Source organism: Cynocephalus volans, chromosome X (assembly GCF_027409185.1).
Source record: "Cynocephalus volans isolate mCynVol1 chromosome X, mCynVol1.pri, whole genome shotgun sequence".
NCBI lineage: Eukaryota > Metazoa > Chordata > Mammalia > Dermoptera > Cynocephalidae > Cynocephalus > Cynocephalus volans.
Window position 1 is genome coordinate 144,916,790 of NC_084478.1, and position 26,555 is coordinate 144,943,344.

The 26,555-nt window shown below is 42.3% G+C and overlaps 1 protein-coding gene across 2 annotated transcripts in view; it reads right to left on the reverse strand.

Moving 5' to 3' along the window:
• The window catches only part of MBNL3 (muscleblind like splicing regulator 3), a 65,371-nt gene extending 42,879 nt beyond the window's left edge, over positions 1 to 22,492 (reverse strand). For both annotated transcript variants that reach the window (XM_063084421.1, XM_063084420.1), the window contains exon 1: positions 22,316 to 22,492. In XM_063084421.1, coding sequence (XP_062940491.1) covers positions 22,316 to 22,492 — 177 coding nt within the window. The remainder of the gene's footprint in view (positions 1 to 22,315) is intronic.
• Positions 22,493 to 26,555: the final 4,063 nt, after the last annotated feature.

A 26,555-nucleotide genomic window follows, 5' to 3' on the forward strand; every position in this document is an offset into this window, starting at 1 on the left:
GTGGACTCTACATTTTCAAATTTATGGATAGTTTTCACAGTGTGGAAACTGCCTTCACTGTACACTGTTCACCCATAAGAATATTGGTAGTGAAGAAAGAACTTTTTAAGCTAGCCGTAGTAACGCCATTTTGCAAGGCACAAAACATTACCCTGGTTAAAAGTCCCTAGCATAGGAAAAGTACAGCCTGAGGTTGAGACCAGATAACGAACAGGATATCTGTGGTTATGCACCTGGGCCCCGGCCCGAGGCAAAGGGCGGATAGTTCCCAGAAATAGACAAGTCAGTTAAAGTTTCAAGGGTGCCCCTCAGCTGTTTCAAGGACTCCCAACAGTTTCCAGGGTGCCCCTCAGCTGTTTCAAGGACTCCCAACAGTTTCCAGGGTGCCCCTCAGCTGTTTCAAGGACTCCCAACAGTTTCCAGGGTGCCCCTCAGCTGTTTCAAGGACTCCCAACAGTTTCCAGGGTGCCCCTCAGCTGTTTCAAGGACTCCCAACAGTTTCCAGGGTGCCCCTCAGCTGTTTCAAGGACTCCCACCAGTTTCCAGGGTGCCCCTCAGCTGTTTCAAGGACTCCCACATAACCGAAGCTCACCCCAGGCCTTATTTAAACTAACCAATTAAACTTGCTTCTCGCTTCTGTACCCGCGCTTATTTGAACTGACCAATTAAACTCGCTTCTCGCTTCTGTACCCGCGCTTTTTGCTATAAAAAGGACCCAGGAGCTTCACTCGGCGCGCCAGTCTTCCAAAAGACTGTGTCGCCCGGGTACCCGTGTGTTCAAATAAACCTCTTGCTGTTTGCATCCGTCTTCGTGGTCTCGCTGTTCCTTGGGAGGGTCTCCCTGAACTGACTGACTACCCACTTTGGGAGTCTTTCATTTGGGGGCTCGTCCGGGATCGGAGACCCCCACCCAGGGACCACCGACCCACCAACGGGAGGTAAGCTGGCCAGCAGTCGTTCTGTGTCTCGTTTCTGTGTCTCGTTTCTGTGTCTAATCCTGTGACTCTGACTGTCTTTCTGAGTGCGCGCATTTTGGTTTCAGTTTGTTCCGGGTTAGTCGCTCTGGGAGCGAAGTGCGGGTAGCGAACAGACGTGTTCGGGGGCTCGCCACCCGGCAATCCTGGGAGACGTCCCAGGATCAGGGGAGGACCAGGGACGCCTGGTGGACCCCTTGGCAGAGGATTATTGTGTTTTGGTCTCACCGCGTCTCGGGAGGCGCGCTCTGCCATCGGACTCTTTCTTCTATTTCTACGGCACTCGGTCTCGTCGCCGTTTCTGGTTTCTTTTTGTCTTAGTTGTGATAGGTCTTTGCGTCGTCGTTCCCCTATTGGAAATTTTCGAGATGGGGCAAGGTGCCCTTACGCCTCTCTCCCTTACTCTAGATCATTGGAAAGATGTCAAAGCCAGGGCTCACAATCTGTCCATGGAGATCAAAAAAGGAAAATGGCAGACTTTCTGTTCGTCTGAGTGGCCCACATTCGGCGTAGGTTGGCCGCCAGAGGGAACCTTTGACCTTTCTGTCATTTTTGCAGTTAAAAAGATTGTTTTTCAGGAGACCGGAGGACACCCGGACCAGGTTGCCTATGTCGTGGTATGGCAAGACCTCGCCCAGAATCCCCCTCCCTGGGTGCCACCCTCCAGCAAAGTCGCTGTCGTTTCGGGACCAGAAAATACTCAAGGGCCACCTACAAGGAAGCCTTCTGCCCCTCCCCGACCCTCCGTCTACCCGACACCAGATGACCTATTCTCCCTCTCTGAACCCCCACCTTACCCGGCGGCTCCGCTGCCCCCTCTGGCCCCTCAACCAAACAGATCGGCACCAGGACGAGCACCCAGTGACCCCAACCCTGAGGGACCGGCTGCGGGGACTAGGAGCCGCCAACCTCGCAGTCCGAGAGGCGACTCGGGTCCTGACTCCACCGTAGCTTTGCCCCTCCGAGCCATAGGGCCCCCAGCCGAGCCAAATGGCTTGGTCCCTTTGCAGTATTGGCCTTTTTCCTCAGCAGATCTTTACAATTGGAAGTCTAACCATCCTTCTTTTTCTGAAAAACCAGCAGGTCTCACGGGACTTCTTGAGTCCCTTATGTTCTCTCACCAGCCCACTTGGGACGATTGCCAACAGCTACTCCAGATCCTCTTCACCACTGAAGAGCGAGAAAGGATTCTTCTGGAGGCCCGCAAGAACGTTCTCGGGGATTACGGGGCCCCTACACAACTCGAGAACCTCATTAATGAGGCTTTCCCCCTCAATCGACCTCAATGGGATTACAACACGGCCGAAGGTAGGGAGCGTCTTCTGGTCTACCGCCGGACTCTAGTGGCAGGTCTCAAAGGGGCAGCCCGGCGCCCCACCAATTTGGCCAAGGTAAGAGAGGTCTTGCAGGGACCGGCAGAACCCCCTTCGGTTTTCTTAGAACGCCTAATGGAGGCCTATAGAAGGTACACTCCGTTTGAACCCTCTTCTGAGGGGCAGCAGGCTGCGGTCACAATGGCCTTCATCGGCCAGTCAGCCCCAGACATTAAAAAAAGGTTACAAAGACTAGAGGGGCTCCAAGACCTTTCCTTACAAGACTTAGTAAAGGAGGCAGAAAAGGTGTACCACAAGAGAGAAACAGAAGAAGAAAGACAGGAAAGAGAAAAAAAAGAGACAGAAGAGAGAGAGAGGCGGCGTGATAAACGCCAAGAAAAAAATTTAACTAGGATTTTGGCCGCAGTGGTAGGTGAAAGAGGGTCTAGAGATAGGCAGACAGGGAACCTGAGCAACCGGGCAAAGAAAACACCTAGGGATGGAAGACCCCCTCTAGACAAAGACCAATGCGCGTACTGTAAAGAGAAGGGTCACTGGGCAAGAGAATGTCCCCGGAAAAAGAACATCAGAGAAGCCAAGGTTCTATCCCTAGATGACTAGGGGAGTCGGGGTTCGGACCCCCTCCCCGAACCTAGGGTAACATTGACAGTGGAGGGGACCCCCATCGAGTTTCTGGTCGATACCGGGGCTGAACATTCGGTGCTGACCCAACCCATGGGGAAGGTAGGGTCCAGGCGGACAGTCGTAGTAGGAGCGACCGGCAGCAAAGTCTACCCCTGGACCACTCAGAGACTTTTAAGGGTCGGACATAGGCAAGTGACCCATTCCTTTTTGGTCATACCTGAGTGCCCTGCTCCTCTGTTGGGCCGGGACATCCTGACCAAACTAAAGGCTCAAATCCAGTTTTCCACAGAGGGCCCACAAGTAACATGGGGAGATCACTCTACCATGTGCCTGGTCCTAAACCTAGAAGAAGAATACCGGCTGTATGAAAAGCCGGCCTCTCCCTCCATCGACCCATCCTGGCTCCAACTTTTTCCCACCGTATGGGCAGAAAAGACAGGTATGGGACTGGCCAATAACGTCCCACCAGTAGTAGTAGAGCTGAAATCAGGTGCCTCACCGGTGGCCGTCCGACAGTATCCAATGACTAAAGAAGCCCGGGAAGGCATCAGACCCCACATCCAAAGGTTCTTAGACCTAGGGGTCTTAGTGCCCTGCCAATCGCCCTGGAACACCCCTCTGCTACCAGTAAAAAAGCCAGGGACCAATGACTATCGGCCAGTCCAAGACTTGAGAGAAATTAACAAAAGGGTGCAAGACATTCATCCCACGGTCCCAAATCCATACAGCCTCCTGAGTTCCCTTCCGCCTAGTCACACTTGGTACTCAGTCCTGGATCTCAAGGATGCCTTTTTTTGCCTCAGACTACACCCCAACAGCCAGCCACTGTTCGCGTTCGAGTGGAGAGACCCAGAAAAAGGTAACACAGGTCAGCTGACCTGGACACGGCTGCCACAGGGGTTCAAAAATTCTCCCACTCTCTTCGACGAGGCCCTCCACCGAGATTTAGCTCCTTTTAGGGCTCTCAACCCCCAGGTCATATTACTCCAATATGTGGACGACCTCCTAGTGGCAGCTCCCACATATGAAGGCTGCAAAAGAGGGACACAAAAGCTCTTGCAGGAACTGAGTAAGTTGGGGTACCGGGTATCAGCTAAAAAGGCCCAGTTATGCCAGAAAGAGGTCACCTATTTGGGGTACCTGCTCAAAGGGGGAAAAAGATGGCTGACCCCGGCCCGGAAAGCTACAGTTATGAAGATCCCTACTCCCACAACCCCCAGGCAGGTCCGCGAATTTCTGGGTACTGCCGGATTCTGCAGGCTCTGGATTCCTGGGTTTGCTTCCCTGGCTGCACCCTTGTACCCCCTGACAAGGGAAAACATTCCTTTTACCTGGACTGAGGAGCATCAAAAGGCTTTTGACCACATAAAAAAAGCCTTGCTGTCTGCCCCCGCCTTGGCTCTCCCAGACCTCACCAAATCATTTACTCTGTACGTAGATGAAAGAGCCGGTGTAGCCCGAGGAGTGCTTACTCAGACCCTAGGACCATGGCGACGGCCAGTAGCTTATCTATCAAAAAAACTGGATCCAGTGGCCAGTGGGTGGCCAACCTGCCTAAAAGCGGTTGCTGCAGTGGCACTCCTCCTCAAAGACGCTGATAAGTTAACCTTGGGGCAAAATGTGACTGTGATTGCTTCCCACAGCCTCGAAAGTATCGTGCGGCAGCCCCCCAATCGGTGGATGACCAATGCCAGAATGACTCATTACCAGAGTTTGCTGCTAAACGAAAGAATATCTTTCGCGCCCCCTGCTGTCCTGAACCCAGCTACCCTACTACCAGTCGAGTCAGAATCCACCCCAGTACACCAATGCTCAGAAATCCTTGCTGAAGAAGCTGGGACTCGACGGGACCTGAAGGACCAGCCATTGCCCGGAGTGCCTGCCTGGTATACAGACGGTAGCAGCTTCATTGCGGAAGGTAAGAAGAAAGCAGGGGCCGCCATCGTAGATGGCAAACGGACGGTATGGGCAAGCAGCCTGCCAGAAGGGACATCAGCCCAGAAGGCCGAGCTAATAGCCTTGACGCAGGCATTACGCCTAGCCGAAGGAAAAAACATCAACATCTACACGGACAGCAGGTATGCTTTTGCCACTGCTCACATTCATGGGGCAATATATAAACAGAGGGGACTGCTCACTTCTGCTGGAAAAGACATTAAAAATAAACAAGAAATTCTGGCTCTGCTAGAGGCCATTTACCTCCCTAAGCAGGTCGCCATTATCCACTGCCCAGGCCACCAGAGAGGAAATAACCCTGTGGCGGCCGGGAACCGGAGGGCCGACGAGGCTGCAAAACAAGCCGCCCTGTCGGTCAAGGTGCTAACAAAAACTACAAAGCTTCAAGAGCCAATCGAGCCTGCTCAAGCTAGGACCAAGCCAAGAGAGCTCACTCCTGACCAGGGAAAAGAATTCATTCAGCGGTTACATCAGCTAACACACTTAGGACCAGAAAAGCTCCTTCAACTGGCAAGCCGCACCAGCCTCTCCATCCCGAACCTCCGGTCCACTGTTCAAGAAGTCGCCAATCGGTGTCCAGCTTGCGCCATGACTAATGCGGCTACCACCTACCGAGAGACCGGAAAAAGACAACGGGGAGATCGACCCGGCGTATACTGGGAAGTAGACTTTACAGAGGTAAAGCCTGGCCGGTATAGAAACAGGTATCTGCTAGTATTTGTAGATACTTTCTCTGGATGGGTAGAAGCTTTTCCTACCAAAACGGAAACGGCCCTGACTGTATGTAAAAAGATACTAGAAGAAATCCTGCCCCGTTTCGGGATCCCTAAGGTGATCGGGTCAGATAATGGCCCAGCCTTTGTTGCTCAGGTAAGCCAGGGACTAGCCACACAACTGGGGATAAATTGGAAATTACATTGTGCGTATAGGCCCCAGAGCTCAGGTCAAGTAGAGAGAATGAATAGAACCATCAAAGAGACCTTAACTAAATTGGCCTTAGAGACCGGTGGAAAAGACTGGGTGGCCCTCCTTCCCTTAGCGCTGTTCAGAGCCAGGAATACCCCTGGCCAGTACGGTCTAACTCCCTATGAAATCCTCTACGGGGGACCCCCCCCCATACTTGAGTTGGGAGAAACACTGGGTCCCGATGATAATTTTCTCCCTGTCTTATTTACCCATTTAAAGGCTCTAGAAGTTGTGAAGACCCAGATTTGGGACCAGATCAAAGAGGCATATCAGCCCGGTACCATAGCTGTCCCCCACCCGTTCCAGGTCGGAGACCGAGTGCTGGTCAGACGCCATCGACCCAGCAACCTTGAGCCTCGGTGGAAAGGCCCGTATCTGGTATTGCTGACCACCCCGACCGCAGTAAAAGTTGATGGCATCGCTGCCTGGGTCCATGCTTCCCATCTCAAGCCTGCACCACCCCCGGCACCAAACGAGACCTGGGAGCTGGAAAGGACTGATCATCCTCTTAAGCTGCGTATTCGGCGGCGGAAAAATGAGTCCACCGGGTAAGAACCCCCACCGGCCTGTGATCCTCACCTGGAAGGTACTGTCCCAAACTGGAGAAGTTGTCTGGACCAAACAGGCTACCCAGCCGCCTTGGACTTGGTGGCCCGATCTTAAACCTGATGTATGTGCCCTGGCGGCGGGTATTGAGACCTGGGATATCCCGGGATACATAGCATCGGGCTAGGCCCAGATCAGACCCCCTGATTCAGACTACACAAAAGCTTATAATCAGATCACCTGGGGGGTCCCAGGGTGCAGCTATCCCCGAGCTAGAAACAGGCTTGCCGCTTCCCCCTTCTACGTGTGCCCCCGGGATGGCCGGACCCTTTCAGAAGCTAGAAGGTGCGGAGGGCTGGAATCCCTATATTGCAAAGAATGGGGTTGTGAAACCACGGGGACAGTCTACTGGGGACCTAGTTCCTCATGGGACCTCATAACTGTAGAACGTAACGATAGCAGTAAAAACTGTGACAACACCGGCTGGTGTAACCCCCTTAAAATAAAATTCACAGAGAAAGGAAAAAATTCCAGAGATTGGGCACAAGGAAGAACCTGGGGACTAAGGTTCTATTTGACGGGAAACGATCCAGGTGTACTGTTCACCATTCGCCTAGATATCACCAATATGCCAACTGTGGCAGTGGGCCCCGACCCCGTCCTTGCAGAACAGGGACCTCCTAGCAACAAGCTGTACCCAATGACTAGCAGGCAACCCCCCGCGGCACAAAGGAGCACTGCTACACAGAGCCTCCTATCACCAGGCACTCTACCCCCCACCACGGGTGACAGGCTCTTTGGTCTTGTACAGGGGGCCTTCCTAGCTCTAAATGCCACCAACCCGAACGCCACAGAGCATTGCTGGCTCTGTCTGGCCATAAGCCCCCCCTACTATGAAGGAATAGCCTTTTTGGGAGAGGCCAATTATACCAGCGCCGAGAGTTGCCGTTGGGGGACCCAGGGAAAGCTTACTCTCACAGAGGTCACAGGACAAGGGTTATGTATAGGAACAATACCTTCTACCCATCAACATCTTTGCAACCAGACCCTATCCATCAATTCCTCCGGGGACCATCAGTACCTTCTCCCCTCCAACCATAGCTGGTGGGCTTGCAGCACCGGTCTCACCCCTTGCGTTTCCCTCTCAGTTTTTAATCAGTCTAAGGATTTCTGTGTCCAGGTTCAGCTGATTCCTCGCATCTATTACCATCCTGAAGAAACTTTGTTGCAGGCCTATGACAACCCTCATCCCAGGTTTAAGAGAGAACCTCTCACACTTACCCTAGCTGTCCTACTGGGAATTGTGGCAGGTATAGGTACCGGCTCGGCTGCTCTGATTAAAGGACCTATAGACCTCCAGCGGGGCCTAACCGAGCTCCAGACTGCCATGGACACTGACCTCCGGGCCCTCCAGGATTCAGTCAGCAAGTTAGAGGACTCATTGACTTCTCTATCTGAGGTAGTACTCCAAAATAGGCGAGGCCTTGACTTACTGTTTTTAAGAGAGGGAGGCCTCTGCGCGGCCCTCAGAGAGGAGTGCTGTTTTTATGTAGACCATTCAGGTGTGATACGAGACACCATGGCCAAACTCAAACAAAGACTAGATAAAAGACAGTTAGAGCGCCAAAAAGATCAAAACTGGTTTGAAGGTTGGTTCAATAGCTCCCCTTGGTTCACTACCCTACTATCAACCATCGCCGGGCCCCTAGTACTCCTTCTTCTGTTGCTCATTCTGGGGCCCTGTGTCATCAACAGGTTAGTCCAATTCATCAATGATAAGATGAGTACAATTAAGGTCCTGGTTCTTAGACAAAAATATCAGACTATAGATAATGAAAATAACTTTTAACTCCGCTCTAAGATTAGAGCTATCCACAAAAGAAATGGGGGAATGAAGAAAGAACTTTTTAAGCTAGCCGTAGTAACGCCATTTTGCAAGGCACAAAACATTACCCTGGTTAAAAGTCCCTAGCATAGGAAAAGTACAGCCTGAGGTTGAGACCAGATAACGAACAGGATATCTGTGGTTATGCACCTGGGCCCCGGCCCGAGGCAAAGGGCGGATAGTTCCCAGAAATAGACAAGTCAGTTAAAGTTTCAAGGGTGCCCCTCAGCTGTTTCAAGGACTCCCAACAGTTTCCAGGGTGCCCCTCAGCTGTTTCAAGGACTCCCAACAGTTTCCAGGGTGCCCCTCAGCTGTTTCAAGGACTCCCAACAGTTTCCAGGGTGCCCCTCAGCTGTTTCAAGGACTCCCAACAGTTTCCAGGGTGCCCCTCAGCTGTTTCAAGGACTCCCAACAGTTTCCAGGGTGCCCCTCAGCTGTTTCAAGGACTCCCACCAGTTTCCAGGGTGCCCCTCAGCTGTTTCAAGGACTCCCACATAACCGAAGCTCACCCCAGGCCTTATTTAAACTAACCAATTAAACTTGCTTCTCGCTTCTGTACCCGCGCTTATTTGAACTGACCAATTAAACTCGCTTCTCGCTTCTGTACCCGCGCTTTTTGCTATAAAAAGGACCCAGGAGCTTCACTCGGCGCGCCAGTCTTCCAAAAGACTGTGTCGCCCGGGTACCCGTGTGTTCAAATAAACCTCTTGCTGTTTGCATCCGTCTTCGTGGTCTCGCTGTTCCTTGGGAGGGTCTCCCTGAACTGACTGACTACCCACTTTGGGAGTCTTTCAGTAGGAGCAAAGATTAATTTATTCTCTACCAAATTCCAGTGAATAAATAAAAATTCGAGGTCCAAGAGGGAAAAAAAAGCCCATTTATGATAGAAAAAATCCAATTTAAGGTATACACTTAAATGCCTATGACCAAATTATAGCTGCAAAACTGTTTTTAACAGATAGATCCTACGTCCATATATATGAAACTAGATAACAGATTAGATATGATACAAAAGCAATATTAGGCAAACTCATCATAAACAAGATACTGAAAAATGATTTATTCTATCTCCAGAGACAACATGATTAAGTCCAAATAGTGGAGATCATTTAGAAAATGAAAGGTTGTCTTCACTCACAGGTGGGAGCTAAGAAGGAAGGAAGGAAAGAAAAAGAAAGTAATAGAGAAAGAGAGAGAGAAAGAAAGAAGAAAGAGAAAAAAGAATCATAATAATATGTTGAACTTTCAGAAGGAAAGAACAAAACTGTAGTTTTCTAGAGCTGGGAAAGGGGGAGGGGGATACCAAGAAATGGGATAATGAACACAAAACAGCTAGTTAAGAAAAATAAGCGTTATTGTTGTATGGTTGAGCTAGGCACCTATAATTAACAATGATTTATTGCATGTTATCAAATGACTAGAAGACAGGAGATCGAATGTCCTCAACACAAAGAAATCATTTCATTTTGTTATGATGAATACGCTAAATACCCTGACTTGATCATCACACATTGCATACAGGTATTGATATCCAACTCTGTACCCCACAAATATATATAATCAATTATGTTTTGATGATAAAAAAAAAAAAGAGCAAAGGAAATCGTTTACTGACTTTTAAGAAAACAATATCAAGAAAGACGGTAAAAAGAAAAAAGAGTTCAACTTCTAATTACATCTAGCAGTAAAACTTGACCCTGGGGTGAGAACTGAAGGCACAGAAATAAAAACATTGAAAACCCAAGCAGGAATGCAAGTCTGGATTAGACAGCAACAACAACAAAAACACAAATTTAAGAAACTGAAGGCTGATTACCTAGTGGAAGAAACATAGAAGAAAATGAAAAGATTATTTAGAAATAATAAGAAAAAACCAGATGGGTAAGATTCCTCTGGAATATATAACCCTATAAGTCAAGTGACACACTGGGATACAGGAAAACACGGTCACCTCAGGGATGGTACAAGCAGAAATCTCATCTATAAGGGCAAAAAGAGCAGTAAGTAAATGATGTTCTCTGAACAGAATCATGTTCCTAGATGAACTAATTGCTATTTCCAGATGCACAGAAGTACCTAGTATCCACATTTCACAAAAATCTGACATAGAGAAAAAGATAATACTTGCAATGACTTTATACAGGTATGCTACATGAAGAGAATTATTGAATGACCAAGTATGATCAGGTATATATTTCCCTAACTTCTAAGAGTTTCTTCCATACAAAAGTGTTGAATATAATAGAAAGTTCTCAAATTTCAGATTTTCAAATCTCTCCTGCTTAACAAGGTTCCTATGGCAAAAGGGTGATTTTAATGGAATCACTGAATTGTGGTTGGGGAATAATCCTTGGCCCTGTCACAAGTCCTTTCTCACCAGATGTCCAATTGCAACTTGGCTACGAAGTGGAGAGAGAAATGACCTTGAGCTATGATACCATAAAACAACATTCTAACTAAGCTGGATGAGATTCCAATTTATTTTACAAAAAAATATTTGACCCATAATAAAGCCAAACTGCTACTGCAATATTTTCAGCTAATCTGTGACAGGTACCTCCCTAGCCAGCCAGGGCATTGTACTAATGAGTATATAACAGAATGGGATATCAAAGAGTTTTGTGCAGTGAAGATGTATGTGGTCCACAACCACAGTTATAACCCCCAATTCTGGCTGGCTAACAGCACTGCAGTGCCTGGGGAGGAGACGAACAAGGGAGTAGAGATAGCTCAGTGTTCTGACATTCAGCAATTAAGCAAAGCTCAGTATCGCAAAGTTAGATAATTTTGTCTAAAAAAATGAAAAACACCCTGCTTCTTTCTTCTATTCAAAACTAATCATCCAAATGATTGTCAGTGAACCAAATATGAACCTTTAAGTCTTACTCTAAATAAATTATCATGAAATAATAAAAGAGGGAGGGATTAGGAAAGAGAAAGTTGGCTTCCTCACACCCAATCTCCAATTCCAAGTACAAAAAGCAAAGGAGAAACACGAAACTTCACAGGCAGTGCATCCCAATGTCATGAGGGTCAGAGAGACTGTGGTAAATGCTGGGCAGCCTTTGGTTTAGTAAAACAATAATCCAATTGATGTTTTCTCCATTTCTTTCAGTTCCATAGGAAAAAACACAGAAATGATTGGAAGAACACTGGAGTCATGAGGCTTTTTAGATAACTGCATATGTGATCTTGGGCAAATGACCCTTCTGCACTGAATCTCCGGTTTCCTCATCTGTAAATGGTAAAAGTTTTTAACGGAATGATCATTCTACATCTAAAATTCTTGATTTGCTAGGTTGGTGAAGTGCTGTGCTGGGTATGAACCCTTTCCTAACTATTTAATTTCCTGACTCGTCCAGCTTTTGCGGTACAGTCCCAGGATCAGCCCTTGCTTGAACTTCGGAGTTTTTGCATTACTATACCCAAAGTTATTTTTTTTTTAAAAAAAAAAGAAGAAAAAAAGAAGAAATAATAATACCCCACTGTATTGCTGAGCCTCAAAGGACGGGAGATGCATGTGTAAGGCTAAAAAAAAAGTTAAGTTTTAAAAATACTCTATTTCAAAATAATTTTGGATTTACAGAAAAATTGCAAAAATAATACATGGAAGTCACAGTATACTCTTCACCCAGATTCCCCTACTGTTAAAAACTTACACAGCCAGAACACAATTTCTAAGACCAGGAAATTAACACTGGTACAAAATTCTTAAATAAACTAGAGATCTTATTTGAATTTCACCAATTTTCTCCATAATATCCCTTGTCTGTTCCAGGATCCAATTCAGGATCCCACACGGCATTTACTCATCACGTCTCCTTAGTCTCCTCCAATCTGTGACAGTCTTTTCTTGTCTTTCATGACCATGACACTTTGAATGAGTACTGGTCAGTTATTACATAGAATGCTTCTCACTTTGGGTTTGTCGAATGTTTTCTCGTGATTAGACTGAGATCATGCATTTTTGACAAGAAAACCACAGAAATGATGTCATCATATTGGAAGACATGTGATGTTGATATACTTTATCCCTCATTATGTTAACCTTAATCACTTGGTTAAGGTGGCATCTGCTGGGTTTCTCCACTGTAAAGTGACTATTTTTCTCTTCTAATTGATAAATATCTTAGGAGAGATACTGTGAGACTATGCAATTATCCTGTTTCTCCTTCAACTTTTACTCACTGACTTCAGCATCCATCAGCGGATCTTACCTGCAACCATTATTACCGTGGTGTTCACCTAATAATAATTTTGTGATTCTTCTGTAAGTGGGGGCTATCTCTTTTCCCCAACTTATCCATTTATCCAATTATTTATTCGTACAAATATGGATTTGTGAGTACCTATTTTATTCTTAGGGATATAATTCAAATACTATCATTATTTAGTTGACTGTTCAAGTTGTCCCAACTTCAGCCATTGGGAGCTCCTTCAGATTGGCTCCTGTGTCCTCTTCTCATGTTCCCACCCTTTCTCAAACACTTCTTTGCTTTCTGGCACCATAAGACAATACAGCCTCATCTTGTATTTTCCCTGCCTCAGTCTAGAATCAGCTCTTACTCCAGGGAGGCCTGCTTTCTTTATTGGAGAATGGTATTAGAAACCAAGATATGGGTACCAGGTGTGCTCACTGTGGGGATGGCATTGCTTCTAGGACCTCGCAAGACAGAGCTAGGAAATAAAAGCATGCATACTAACCCACGCATACACACACATCTATTTATTTCTGTATCTGTCTAACTGTATACATTCGGATGTCTCCACTCTAACCCACATCACAGTATTCAGTCTAGCCTTCCCCTTTTCTTTATTTTTAACTTTTTTCTCTGACGGTGATAAAACATGCTCTCCATTTATTTGTTCAACCCTAGTATTCACAAAAATTACTTATGTATGCCTGTAGGAACAGATTCACTAATTAGGGCCCAGTATTCATGTGAAATTCTTTTTATCTTTAATATGAATATAGCACCTCCAGATTTCTTTTGATTAGTGTCAGCATGATATACCTTTTTCCATCTTTTTAATTTTAATATTTTTAACTGAAAAAATAAAAGCAAAGAGAAGAACAGTATGCTACTATTTGTGTGAAAAAAAAAGAAAGAATAGTTATGGACATATTTGCTTGTATATGCATAAAATAGCTATGAGAGAGGGAAAACTGAAATATCAGTTGGGAGGTCAACTGGTTAACTGGGGAAAAGAGATGGTGGGAAGATGTGCTAATACCCCTTTTATATTTTACTTTTTTTTTCTTACTTTTTAATTGAGATATAAGTCACATATCATAAAGTTCACCCTTTTAAAGTTTACAAGTCTGTGGTTTTTAGTACATTCACAAATTCATTCAGCTAACATCACTATGTAATTCCAGAACATTTTCGTCACCCCAGAAAGAACCTTGCACATGTTAGCAGTCACTTCTCACTATCTCCTCTCCCACCCACCCACCATCCCCTACGAGCCCCTGGCAACCTTATTAATCTGCTCTCTGTCTCTATGAATTTGTCAACTCTAGATACTTCATATAAATAAATGGAGTCACACATTTCATATAAATGGAATCACACATTTAAATTTCATATAAATGGAATCAGACACCTTTTGGGTTTTTTTTTTTTTTTTTTTGTGACCGGCCGCACCGAGCGCACCGGCCATCCCTATATAGGATCCGAACAGCGCTCCCAGCGCCACACTCTCCCGAGTGTGCCACGGGGTCGGCCCATCAGACACCTTTTGTGTATGGCTTCTTTCACGTAACGTAATGCTTTCAAGGTTCATCCATGTTGTAGCATGTACGAGTACTTCATTCCTGTTTATGACTCAGCAATATTCTGTTGCATGTACGTACCACATTTTGTTAATCTATTCATCAATTGATAGCTGTTTTTTAAATTTTTAAATTATAAAAATATATTATCCATTCACAAACTAAACTTAAAAAAAGCAGAATAGAAACGACCTCATAAAAAGCAGAAAAAAAGTAAAAAAAAAAAAATCATCAAGTAAATAATGTATAAAAATAATAATACATGGAAACACTTTGGTGATTTGCCAGAAGGACTCACAGACTCAAGAGCAACTTATTAGTAACAGCTAATGTTTATTACAGCAATGGATACAGAGCAAAAGCAGCAAGAGAAGGATACAGATCAGTGGAGTTAAGAGATGCCCAGCACATCTCTTAACTCCACTGTTAAGAAGGCTTCCAATGGCCTTCTTCATCTGAGGCCACACATGACACACACAGGACTCTCTCTCTAGCAAAAACTACAGGGGCATGAGTGGAATGTCTCTGCCTTGGGAAGCCCAGTTCAAGTCTCAGGGTCTGAGGCTCAGATGGGTCCTAGTCACATGTGTATGTCCTGCTACCAAGTGGCCATGGCAACTGAAACTCAGGACCCCAACAATGAAAAACAATGAAACCAGGTTCACATACATCATCAATCTTGATCTTTGTGCAAAGCAGCCCTGACAAGCCAGTATGGCATGGTCCATTGTTCCAGGTGTACACAACAAAATCAATTGGGGACAAAACAAATGAGGGCCACATTCCCATGGGGTGGCTAAGGGTTCCCTTGGAAACATGCAAAGAGTAAGCCACCAGACCTGCTGTATTAACTCTTTCCTCACATGAGTTTTCTCTACTGGTAACTCCCCACCACTGGGGTATGAAGTGGAGTTGAGTTACTAGTCTTAGGGACAAGGGAGTAAGGGATGGTTAGGGATTAGGCACCATTTGTTCTACAATTACACATAACCATGAGTCATTTGTTTTGATGGAAATTATCTTTACCATTAAAAATATGAAGAATGGATATCTCTGCTTTTGCAGGCTTTCTTCCTAATTATGTCAACTTTCCCAGACTCTTAGACGCCAAAGTCTTTAGTAGGGCTTTACAAGGTCCTACCTCATCTCTCCCACCTGTTACCTCTCTGTCCTCAGCTCCTACTGTCCCCTCTTCAGCCATCTGCTGCAGTCACACTGGTGACCTTGAGCTTCCTCAAACACACCAGGCCCACTCCTGCTTCAGGGCCTCTGCGTGGCTCTTCTCTTTGCGTGGGGTGTTCTCGGAAATACTCAGTGCTCCCTCCCACCCCTCCTGCATGCCTCTCCTCAAATGTCACCTCACTGGAGGCCATTTCATCTACAACAGCAGCCCCCACCATTCTCTGTGCCCTCCCGGCTTCCTTTCCTTCACACCTGACCATAGATCCTTAACCTGAATAGTCACTGCTTTTCTGCCTGCCCCTCCCCCAAACCCCCACTAGAACGTCTGCTCCATGGGGACAGGGACTGTTTCCAGCTCACTGCTAGATCCGAGGCTCAGGACAACGCCTGGCACACAATCGGTGCTCAGCAAGTACTTATCTAGTGAATGAATGAATGAATGAATGAATGAATTGGATCTATATAGGCACTGGGTGGAAGGAAGAAAATATTTGTAACACAAGTTTGTTATTCTCAGCTCCAGACTGTAGAGGAAACACTCAACTCAATTCTTAACTTTCTCTCTCACGATTTAAAAATGCAAATGTCACGTTTAATATAATAAAATTTCTTTTATAAAGACGATTTTGGTTCTTCCTCAGAGGCTAAGCTTGCCTAACAGGTTTTTTCTTTCTTTCTTTCTTTTTTGGATAAGAGTAATGTATTTGTGAAAGAAAATTAAACAGTACAGAAAGGCACAGAGCAGGAAGTGGAAGTGCCCTGGGCTGGACGCTGGGGGGGAAGGGCCAGGGTCCTGCGTTCTCACTGGGGCGGCTGGAGCGCGGGGCCGCGTCACAGCAGCTGTGTCAACAGGCTCATCAAAATGTCCCCGTGCATAAATTCGCCACATCAAACTGTCTTCTCGCTTTGCTGCTTATGTCTTTTGCCTATTTTTCTAGGAAAATACCTTTGTATTTTTTTTTTAAAGCTGTTTGGGTGTCAACACACATACATTATATACTTTTGGCTGTCAAATATGTTACAACTTTTTTTCTCCAAATTATTGCTTGTCTTCTAACTTTGTGCTATTTTCCACCATCCGGAAGAGACTTTTATCGTGTTCAGTTCTGTCTGTCCTTTGCTGTGATTGTCTCTGGCCCCCGTAGCAGGCTTACAAAGGTCTTCTCTGCCCCAGGATTATGAAAGTGTTTACCTGCATTTTCTTCCAGTACTGTCATGGTTTGATTTTATTTTCCACGCTCAAATTTTAAGGCACCCGGAATTCATTTGGTGATAACAGACAGTTACTGAGTACTTATGATGTGCTAGACTCTGTCCCAAGCGCCTTCGCTGGCCATCTCCTGTGAGTGCTCAGTAACTCCAGAGGTAGGTGCTGGGAGGACCCTGTTTTCACAGGCAGGGAACTTAGGGACAGGGAGGGTGGGGACTTAGCCAAGACTGAACAGCTGGTGAAATCTGGCCCATCTAATGCTAAAGCCTACACAGGGTGGTTGTAAGGATGAAATTAGCTGTACGTAAAGTTTCTGGAATATACCAAGCAGGCAATAGGAGGCAGGGTTTATTATTATTGCACAGTCTCATAAGCATAATTTCTGATGGCTGCATATTATTTGAAAAATGGTATCTTTTTAAGTTAAGTATATTTCTAAACTCTTATTCCTTCACAAGTATGAAAAGCCTTTAGAATTACATAGAAGAAAATGGAAACTTTATTTTATGAAAGAGTTGTCATAAAAAAAATTTTGGAAGAATATACACTGACATATGAAGAGTGTCAATGGGTAAGAAAATTACAAGTTTGGTTTTTAAAAACATCTTTGTTTCTATATTGCAGTTTCTAGAAAAAGTTGTGTTTTTTAAAATTTTATGGTCAGAAAAGTAACCACAATAACTATTATATTTTTTAAAAGACTGTAAATGAAAGATCAGATAGTATCGAGATTTTTTGGTAGCCATGTTAGAATACGAACCTGATAGTGAGGACAAATGGAGAGGGACAGGATGGCTTTCCAGGAGCAGCAATATAGAGTGAGTGAGGTCTGCAAGGTGGCAGCAGGCAAGATGAGGTTTGATGAGACATATACATGACTATATGAAAAACTGGGGAAAAAAAATCTTAACCATGGTACTGGGTAATGGGGATGACATTTACATTTTATTTTTAGTTTTGTCTTCTTATGTATGCTTTTTAAAACTTCTACATTTTCCTTTCCCTTCATAAAGCGGCATCCTTTTTAATATTAGGGGACATGTTACTTATCGTAGGAAAAAAAAAAAAAAAAAGCAGAAAATTTGTTTCCCAGTTCAGGAGGATCAAACACTAGAGGTAGGCAGGGGCACCAAGTCCAGCACAGAGACCATATCCTGCAGTAGCATGTGACAGGAACAGGCACATAAACACAACTTCTGGGACTTCCTACTCTCCAGTGTTCTGTCTTTCTACTAGCCTATCATTGATAGCTCTCTGTCATGCTCTTGGTCCATTCTCCTTCCATTTTCTTCTTGATTGACCATAATTATAGAAGGGTATTACCCATCACTTTCAAGATGGACACTTGTTCACCGTTTAACATCTAGGATATTGAGGTACCTCTTACAATCACTGGCATGTTATAGGGGATGATAAATGAATGGAGAGAGATATTTATCAATTTTTACAAAAGGATAGCTGGTCATTTTACAGTGGAAAAACCCAGCAGATGCCACCTTAACCAAGTGACTAAGGTTAATATAATGAGAGATAAAATATATCAACATCACATGTCTTCCAATATGATGACATCATTTCTCTGGTTTTTCTTGTCAAAAATGCATGATCTCAGTCTAATCATGAGAAAAGATTTGACAAGCCCACAGTGAGAGACATTCTATGAAATTACTGATCAGTATTTATCTAAAGTGCCATGGTCATGAAAGACAAGAAAAGACTGAAGAACTGTCACAATTAGAGGAGACTAAGGAGACATGACAAGTAAATGCTGTGTAGGATCCTGAATTGGATCCTGCAACAGAAAAGGGACATTATGGAAAAAATTGGTGAAATTCAAATAAGGTATCTAGTTTGCTTAAAAGTCTTGTATGAGCATTGATTTTCTGGTTTTGATAACTATGCTATGTACGGTATGTAAGTTGTTGGCAACAGGGAAATCTAGGTGAAGAGTAAACAGGAACTCCCTGTACTATTTTTGTAGATTTTCTGTAAGTCCAAAATTATTTCGAAATAAAAAGTTTAAAAAGAGAGGCTGAGCTATCAATACATGTTTGTTTGGGTACTAATTGTAATTCCATTTTTCTTTCAAAAGGTTTTTGAAATGTCCAAAATAGTATTGACTTTTACCAGTCAAGGATGCTCACTTTTTAAAGGTCATAGAAGATAGAGATCCTTAAGTAAAATGTTACTTTCCTTGACTCTAAGGATGACAGGTTCTGCCTATGTGTCTTTATGGTGCAGGCAGACCTCTGTGATGGAGCTTATAAATGGTGCAAAGTCTTGCATAATCAGGCGACCCTTGGGATTATGTTGCTAGGAGTCTAAGCTTCTGGTAAGCTTTCCCTTAACAAACAGGGATAAATAAATATTCAGTCAAAAATAGTCAAATTTTAAATTAGTGAAAACTGCTGTGACCACTGGTGCTCATACAGAATATACTTATAACTCAGGCCAATTTGACCTGCAAGAATAGACTTATATCCGTATGCCTATACTACAGATTTCACTTATTAAAATATTGCTATGCTTGTGATGTTTGAAGATATAGTGTGAGTTGTTTCATGTGCATTCCTTACCCAGTTCCCATCTTTGAGGAATGTGTATGGGTTTACATGACTGTCCACTGACTAGGCCTTTACCAGGAAATTCTTGTTACAAAACTACCCAAAGTGGTGAGTGGGATGGCAGACTGTGATGGCTGTTGTTCTGTCATAATGAAATAATTTATATCCTTCTTGGGTAACAGGTGGCTGCTATCCAGGTTAATACACACTACTTCAAGTATGGAAGGAAAGGTTCAAGACATCATGATATTGTTGAAGCAGAATAACTTGGCTATGAAAACTATCACAAAGATTGAATTAGTTTTAAAAATGATGATCTTTTGTTAAATCCAAAGGGACATTTACTAAAAATATCAACATAGATAAATGGCAAACTGTAATATCAAGAAATTGGCACAGAATGGATTGAGCAATACTTTGAAGAAAACTCGGAATAAATTGTTCCAAGCAGAGGCAATTGAATTAAAAACAGCTACACACCAACATGACGTGAGATTCTTCTATGTAGCTGGAAATTAATCTATGGGCTGCACTGTCCAGATTTCTATCCAAAGATGGTACAACCTTCATCACTGAACGGTCAACATTCCTGCAGTGATGGGCATAGCACTTCAGCACAATGCACAATCAGCCATCCAGCTTACCCTTCTTATTTTCATAACATTCCCTCATAATGAGGTGAGAACAGAATACTGTACCTATTGTACCTACTATGAAGGCAAAGAACCATCACCTGGTAGAGTAGCTAGTGCTAATGGAATCCCTACAAAAACAAACAAAAAAAATGAAAAACAGAAGCCACAGCCCAAAACTCATCAAATGATTGCTCCAGTTATTTAACCACTCATGGAAGAAAAAATAGTACACAGATGAATTTCAATGGTGTTTCAATTATACAAAATCAAGATGGGTGGCAAATGCTGCAGAAAACATTGAGGTTATGTTATTTGTGTATTGTACTTATGATAGTAGTATACTCCACATAGGTGAATTACATTCAACTTGGTATAGCTTTCATACATGTCATAGATAAAAAATAATATAAAAGAGAACTACAAAGATTTTGTGCAGACATTGAAACTCTGATGAACGTGCTATCTAAATGGCAAATTAAATAATTGTTTAAAAGGCTTTGTATATTTGAAATACAGTGTTATGGTTTTCATTAAAATGTGCAAATGTAAGGATTATGTAAATCTACTTTATCCAGTGTGACTGGTCATCAAGGTATTAACGTACTGCAAAAATTATTTTAAAAACACTGGATATAGTGAGTAGATAGCTTGTTTAAATAATTAAGTGGCTTATTAATATTCATTGGCCATTATCTATTTAGTCTCTGAATTAGACATTTTCCAAGCTTTAAAGTGGCAGTGCAGCAGGCATTTATAAACAATCACTTTCCATATAGCTTTTCTTCAAAATGTTTAGTTTATGGCACTCTTTTGCCCTTAAATGGAGGCACCAACCAATGATCAGGAAGATCACACATCTCCTTCCACATTCTATGATGCCTAGAGAAAGACAGAATTTACAAAGCCTCCAAAGAACTCTATATCAGAGAGTAAACCATAAAAACAGTGATAATTAGCTTGAAGAATATTACACTTATGGCAACTGAATTTGGGGATGTTTATTTGGAACATGAGTTTGTAGTTTTAAATAATAAACCCTAACTGAATAGAACCTTTCTGAAGACCTCCTAAAACAAACACTTAGTTAATCGTAAGAAGATAACCTTTCATTAAACTTACTTTTATAGTGATATATGGTTTTTCATTTGTGGTATCTTATTGGAATCTCCACAGTAATCACAGAACTCGGGTGGAGAAGCTATTACCCATATCTTAGAGATGAAGTTTGTGAGATTAAGTAGCCTGAGGTCAGATACAGTAATGAGGCCAGGACTGGACCCCAGATCTCCTGAAACAATATATGTAAAGTCCCTAGGGCTGTGCCTGACCATCTATATGAACTGGATGAAAGATGCCTCCTTTTCCTACCCCACCCGAACTTGCTCGGTGCTCTTTTCCACCTCAAAATACTGCCTAGTCCTGTAGCAGTAGATTTAAACAGTACACAGAATAATTGTAGATGAAACTTGAATGACACCAAAATGAAGAAAACAAAATAGGCCCATTAGTTATAATATCAGCTGCAAACCAAAGCAATTCAGAGATTTTTAACGGTAGAAATTATCCTTAGATTTACGACAAGTTTCCATTCTTAAAGTGGAATGGTCTGCAATAAAAGCTAGTAACCATGAAATAAGTAAAAATAACTGCTTTAGTAGTATATCAATCAAGAAAATGTTTTCTGAGGAAACTATCACATGAAGGAATACATCTCTATTAGCCAATGCAGCCATAAATAAAAATGGTAATGAGGTAAAATTGGTCCTGATGAGGGTAAAACAATATGAAGAAATTGAAAAGGTTCTTGTTAAACTTAATTCATTTTGACATATTTTGAAAAGAAATCTCAACTGCATTGTTGCAAATCTTATTAATTAACCCAGGAATTCGTTATCATTTTTTGCTTCTATGCTTTAATTTGTACTTTAAGTATAAACTATGAATAAAACATGAAAACCAGTGAATTTTCTTCTTCTGCAATCATATATGTCCTATTCTATATAATACCTCATCTGCCCTCATATTTTGTTTACACTCTAGTACATAATATTTGGATTTGGTGACCTTGGCAATAGGATTTTCATTACAAAAAGTACTCACAAATCTGAAACTGATCAATCAGCTGTTCAGGGAAAAAATTAAGTGAACCTAGTTTTGTAGCAATATGTTTACAAAATATAAATATATACTTTGACTAAAAAACTTCAAAATGCCATCATTTTCCTCCTAGATGGTGAGACTTTCGCCTTACTTTCTCAGTCTGACTTTAATTATCCTCTGACAGCTGACTGATCCCTGCCAAGTGCAAGTATGGATAATGAGCTATAACTCAGTAAAGGGCTTCTCTAGGTTATATGAGGATTATGATCACTGTATTCAAATTCTAAATCAAGTACAAAAAATGTAAACTATAACAAGCCTGCAATCCCTCATGCTTACCGAAATTCTTTAATTTTGACTTTTTAAGTTCATCTATTTTGATAAGTAGGTTTTAGTAGAGTGAGCTGTAGACTGGCTTAGTTCTACAAACACAAAGTCTATATCCTGTCTTAAAAAACAAGCAAAACTTACCATTTTCATGCTATTGTTCATTTTACTCATTTCAAAGCACATCATATTTCAAAAACATAAATTAGCAAATTTTGCATTCAGATGGGACTCACCTTTAGAGAATCAAAACAGGCCACCACACGACCATTTTCCACGTGGCAAACTCCTGGCGGATGGGCAAACTTGCAATCTGCATCAGCTCGAGAGCAAGTTCCTCTCTGAAATTCTCTACAGACTTCTAAAGTCAGCCACTTGGTATCACGAATCAGGGCAACATTGACAGCCGTCATACTGAAAGCAAAATTAATACCAAGTGCACCCTCTTTAGGACAATATTACTGTGAATTGTTAAAGGATTAAAGATGAATTCAAGGTAAATGTGAGAGATAACAGGTTGCTTTGGTGAAATGTCAATTTGTTAGCACTTAGGTTTTCATTTAAGTCAAATCCAGTCTAGTCAAACAAAAAGCCAATCTTAAAATTAAAATTGTATTGGAATAACTAAAAATCAAATTAGAGACCAACTCCTAAGAAGGCAACTGTAAAGGTTAAGAAATTGATTGTTTTATTTTGCTCCTTTACCAAATTTACTTCAAATAATTGGCAGACTTTCAAAAGAATTCTGTACTCTCCAGATGATGTTTTCAATTATTCTTGCAAAAAGCATATGCTGCTGGCTGCCCTTCAATTTGTGGAATGGTCTCAGATTGCGGGGAGAAAAGCTTTTCTCCCTATTTCTTAGCTTTAAAGAATAAGATTGGGAAGGATGTTACAACCTTAAAAAAAAGTTTTGTTGCAAATCAAGAAGAGGGAGAATGACTGAGAATCACAGAAAAAAAAAAGAAAAGAAATGGACAAGTTGCTGACAGTCACCTACAAGCACACCAGGGTTTTTTTTGGGGGGGGGGGCGGGGTGTGGCAGGGAGAGGGGTTTATATAGAAACAGTTCTAACGTAGAATCCAAGCAGCAGAGTTTCAGAAAAGGCACTTTTCAGAACCTGCAAGAAAAAATAAATAAAATTAGCTAAAATAATACAATGCTTCCGTTTCAAACTCTGGATTTGGAAAAGAAGTCACCATTTCCTATTTAAAACAGGAAGCATCTAGATGCAGACAGTGCAACACAGTGCAGTCAGCTATTGTCAATAAAAAGGACATTTCCTAGCGTAAAACTGTGCCTATACAAGGAAGCAACTACTTAGATTTACTGTTGTACTACAAGACTAGGCAGCAACCCAAACTTTAATTTTTTAAAAAATGATTGTTTCTTTTTGATGTGTTTAGGGTAGAAATTCATTCAGGGATCTGCTGTGCAGAAAATGCCAGTTTGACACGACAGTCCCTGATGTATTCATGATCCACCGTGTCTCTCCAATTTTTAGAGGCTACCAAAGACCTGTCTTTAAATTGGCTTTACTATGGTCGATTGAAAGCTTGATTATCTGTTCTCAAACTTTGGAAAACAGGAATTGCTAAGATAATTTAAGTCGTTCTAAGAGGTAACTTGTGAGTGTGTTTGAAATTTAATTGTTGATAATCACATCACGACACAACCAGCTAGAGACTCACTGCCTATGAGGCAGGGTGGAGGATGGAAATGTAAAATGTGCTTCAGATAAAGAAAAACTCCTTTGAAAAGATACTGCATTTTTTTCTGCATATGCTCTCTTAGTCTCAATGAAGGGAAATGAGAGGAACTCTGAATAAGGTTTCAGCATATGAGAGACACAAAGCACTGTTCCGTAATTCATTAATTACTGTGCAGCTTCAAGGTCTGCAGTTTATCCCAGTGTCGACCAGCAATAATTCCGAGCAACTCAGTTGAGAAGATACATGAAAGGTTAAGTTACTGGCATTATGCCATAAACACATACGAAAATAACACTAAAACAAAAGGAAGCTCTGAGAATCAGAAAAATCAACTAATTGTTAACTCCATCAAAAAGTAGAATTAAAGCTTTTGAAAATACTTCATTTATTGTTTTGAACATTTTCAATAACTTGTCAAAATCTGAATTTTCCATTTGTCTTTTTTGTATTCAAGATAAAATTCATTATCACCTGATTTTTCAAGTATCATTGAGAAATTAAGTACCTAGGAAATTCTAGTGAGCTTATCTATTCAAGAGCAAAACATGTTTTTCTCTGAGTCATTCTTCATGGAAATCTTTCTAAAACATACTATATGTAGCTTTGCCTTCTTAAAAATAGTGAACATATACAATACACTTTTTTTAGTTACAGACTCCCTAGAAAAGACGTTCTTGAACACTATCACCACAAAGAAGTGATAAATGCTTAGGTGATGGATATGCTGACTATGCAGAAGGGATCATTATACAGTATATGCATGCATTGAAATAACACGCTGTACCCCATAAATATGTACAATTAAAATTTTTTAAAAATAAATATATATATATATATATTTCACATCATTTGGTCTCTGGTTAAAGATATGGAGTCATTAAGTCCTGGGAAGTATTATAGTTTTCCTCCTTCAGTGACAGACTGTAAATTTTCACTGCTACTCCCATCTCTCTTACTGCCACAATATCTGCCATAGTAAATTTTCCAGTTCCCTTCTGGAAACCCTACTAGCTAATTATGACTGTTGAATAAGAGTTAGTTACCCACTGCATGAGAGGCCTAAGCGGCAAGGGGCAGGGCTTTCCTGCAGAAATTCTATGACTGCTCTTACTGTGTTGGGGGCCCTTGAACACCCAGGGTCAGGTTCTAGAGAGTTAAGGTTGTCGGTTAAGGTTGATCTCTAGAAAAATATTAGTTTTTTTAAAAAAATAGCCTGATGGGGGAAATGCAAATCAAAATCACAACGTGATATCACTTCACACCCACTAGGATGGCTATAATAAAAAAGACAGAGAAATTGGAACCCTCATACATTGTGGCGGGAATGTAAAATAGTGCAGGTACTGTGGTAAAACAGTCTGACAGTTCCTCAAAATGTTAAACAGAATTACCATATGACCTAGCACTTCCATGCCTCAGTATATAGGCAAAATAATTGAAAACAGTTTTTCAAACAAATCCTTGTACAGGAACGTTCATAGCAGCACTATTTACAATAGCCAAAAGATGGTAACAACCCAAGTGTCCACCAACAGATTAATGGATAAACAAAAAAATGTGGTATAGCCACACAATGGAGTATTATTCCACTATTAAAAGGAATGAAGTACTGATACATGCTACAACATGGATGGACCTCAAATACATTATGTTAAGTAAAAGAAGACAGTCACAAAAGGCCACCTATTGTATGATGTCATTTATATGAAATATCCAGAATAGCCAAATCCACATAAACAGAAAGTAGATTAGTAGTTGCCAGGGGTGGGGTGAGGGGAGGGGAGGAGTGACTGCTTAATAAGTATGGGGTCTCCTTTGGGGGTGATGAAAATGTTCTGGAATTAGTGGTGATGTTTGCACAATTTTTTTTTAGCATATGATACTAAAACTCATACACCAAATTGTACACTTTAAATGGATAGTACATGAATTACTTTCTTTTTCTTTTTTTCTTTGTTTTGGCCTGTAACCTCTAATGGGACCCTGGTCAATTCCTCAAAGCAGTTCCAGCCAGTACATGTCTTCCTTGAGACTGGAACTATTTCAGGGGCACGGGCTCCAAAGGAACTAGATGCAACAAAAAAAGGAGCCGGTGTGAGGATGGGAGAAGTTCTCAGCTCTGCAGTTCCGACTATGTATAAAAGACAGGGAGAGGCGCCAGTTTTCCCTGTATTCTTAAGAAGATCCACTTTGTTTGGGGGACAGCTTTATCATCACTACCTTAGACTTGAGTAATAGGAATACAGTTTTGCTTTTTATGATTTATACTCCTCTAATGCAGAACATAAAAAGTTACCATTTCTTAGTGCACTTGTACATTGTTGTACATATAGTTTACAAGGGCTTGTATTTCGTTGATCTTTGGATCTCTCAAAAATACTCTAAAGCATGAGTGATAACCCCAAAATGCCAATGAAAGCGCAATGAAGGTCATAGAGGTTAAATTACTTATTCGAAGTTACAAAGCCATGACTCTAGGCAAGGTCTTCTGACTCCATATCTCATGCATAGATCCCAGCAGAGAAAATGTAGTAGAGATCATTTCTTATCTCTCTTGGGAATCGTAAACAAGGTAAGCCAGCCATTTTTGTAGAATATTTGTGACTCTTTCTCAAAATTACATTAATGCCTGATGTATCACCAATTTCATAATATCCCTGAGGTGTGCTGGGCAGAATATATCCAGCATCTACTATGTGCCAGGCACTGTTCTAGATACTGAACAAGACTGGTGAGGTCCGTACCCTTGTGGAACTTCGTTCA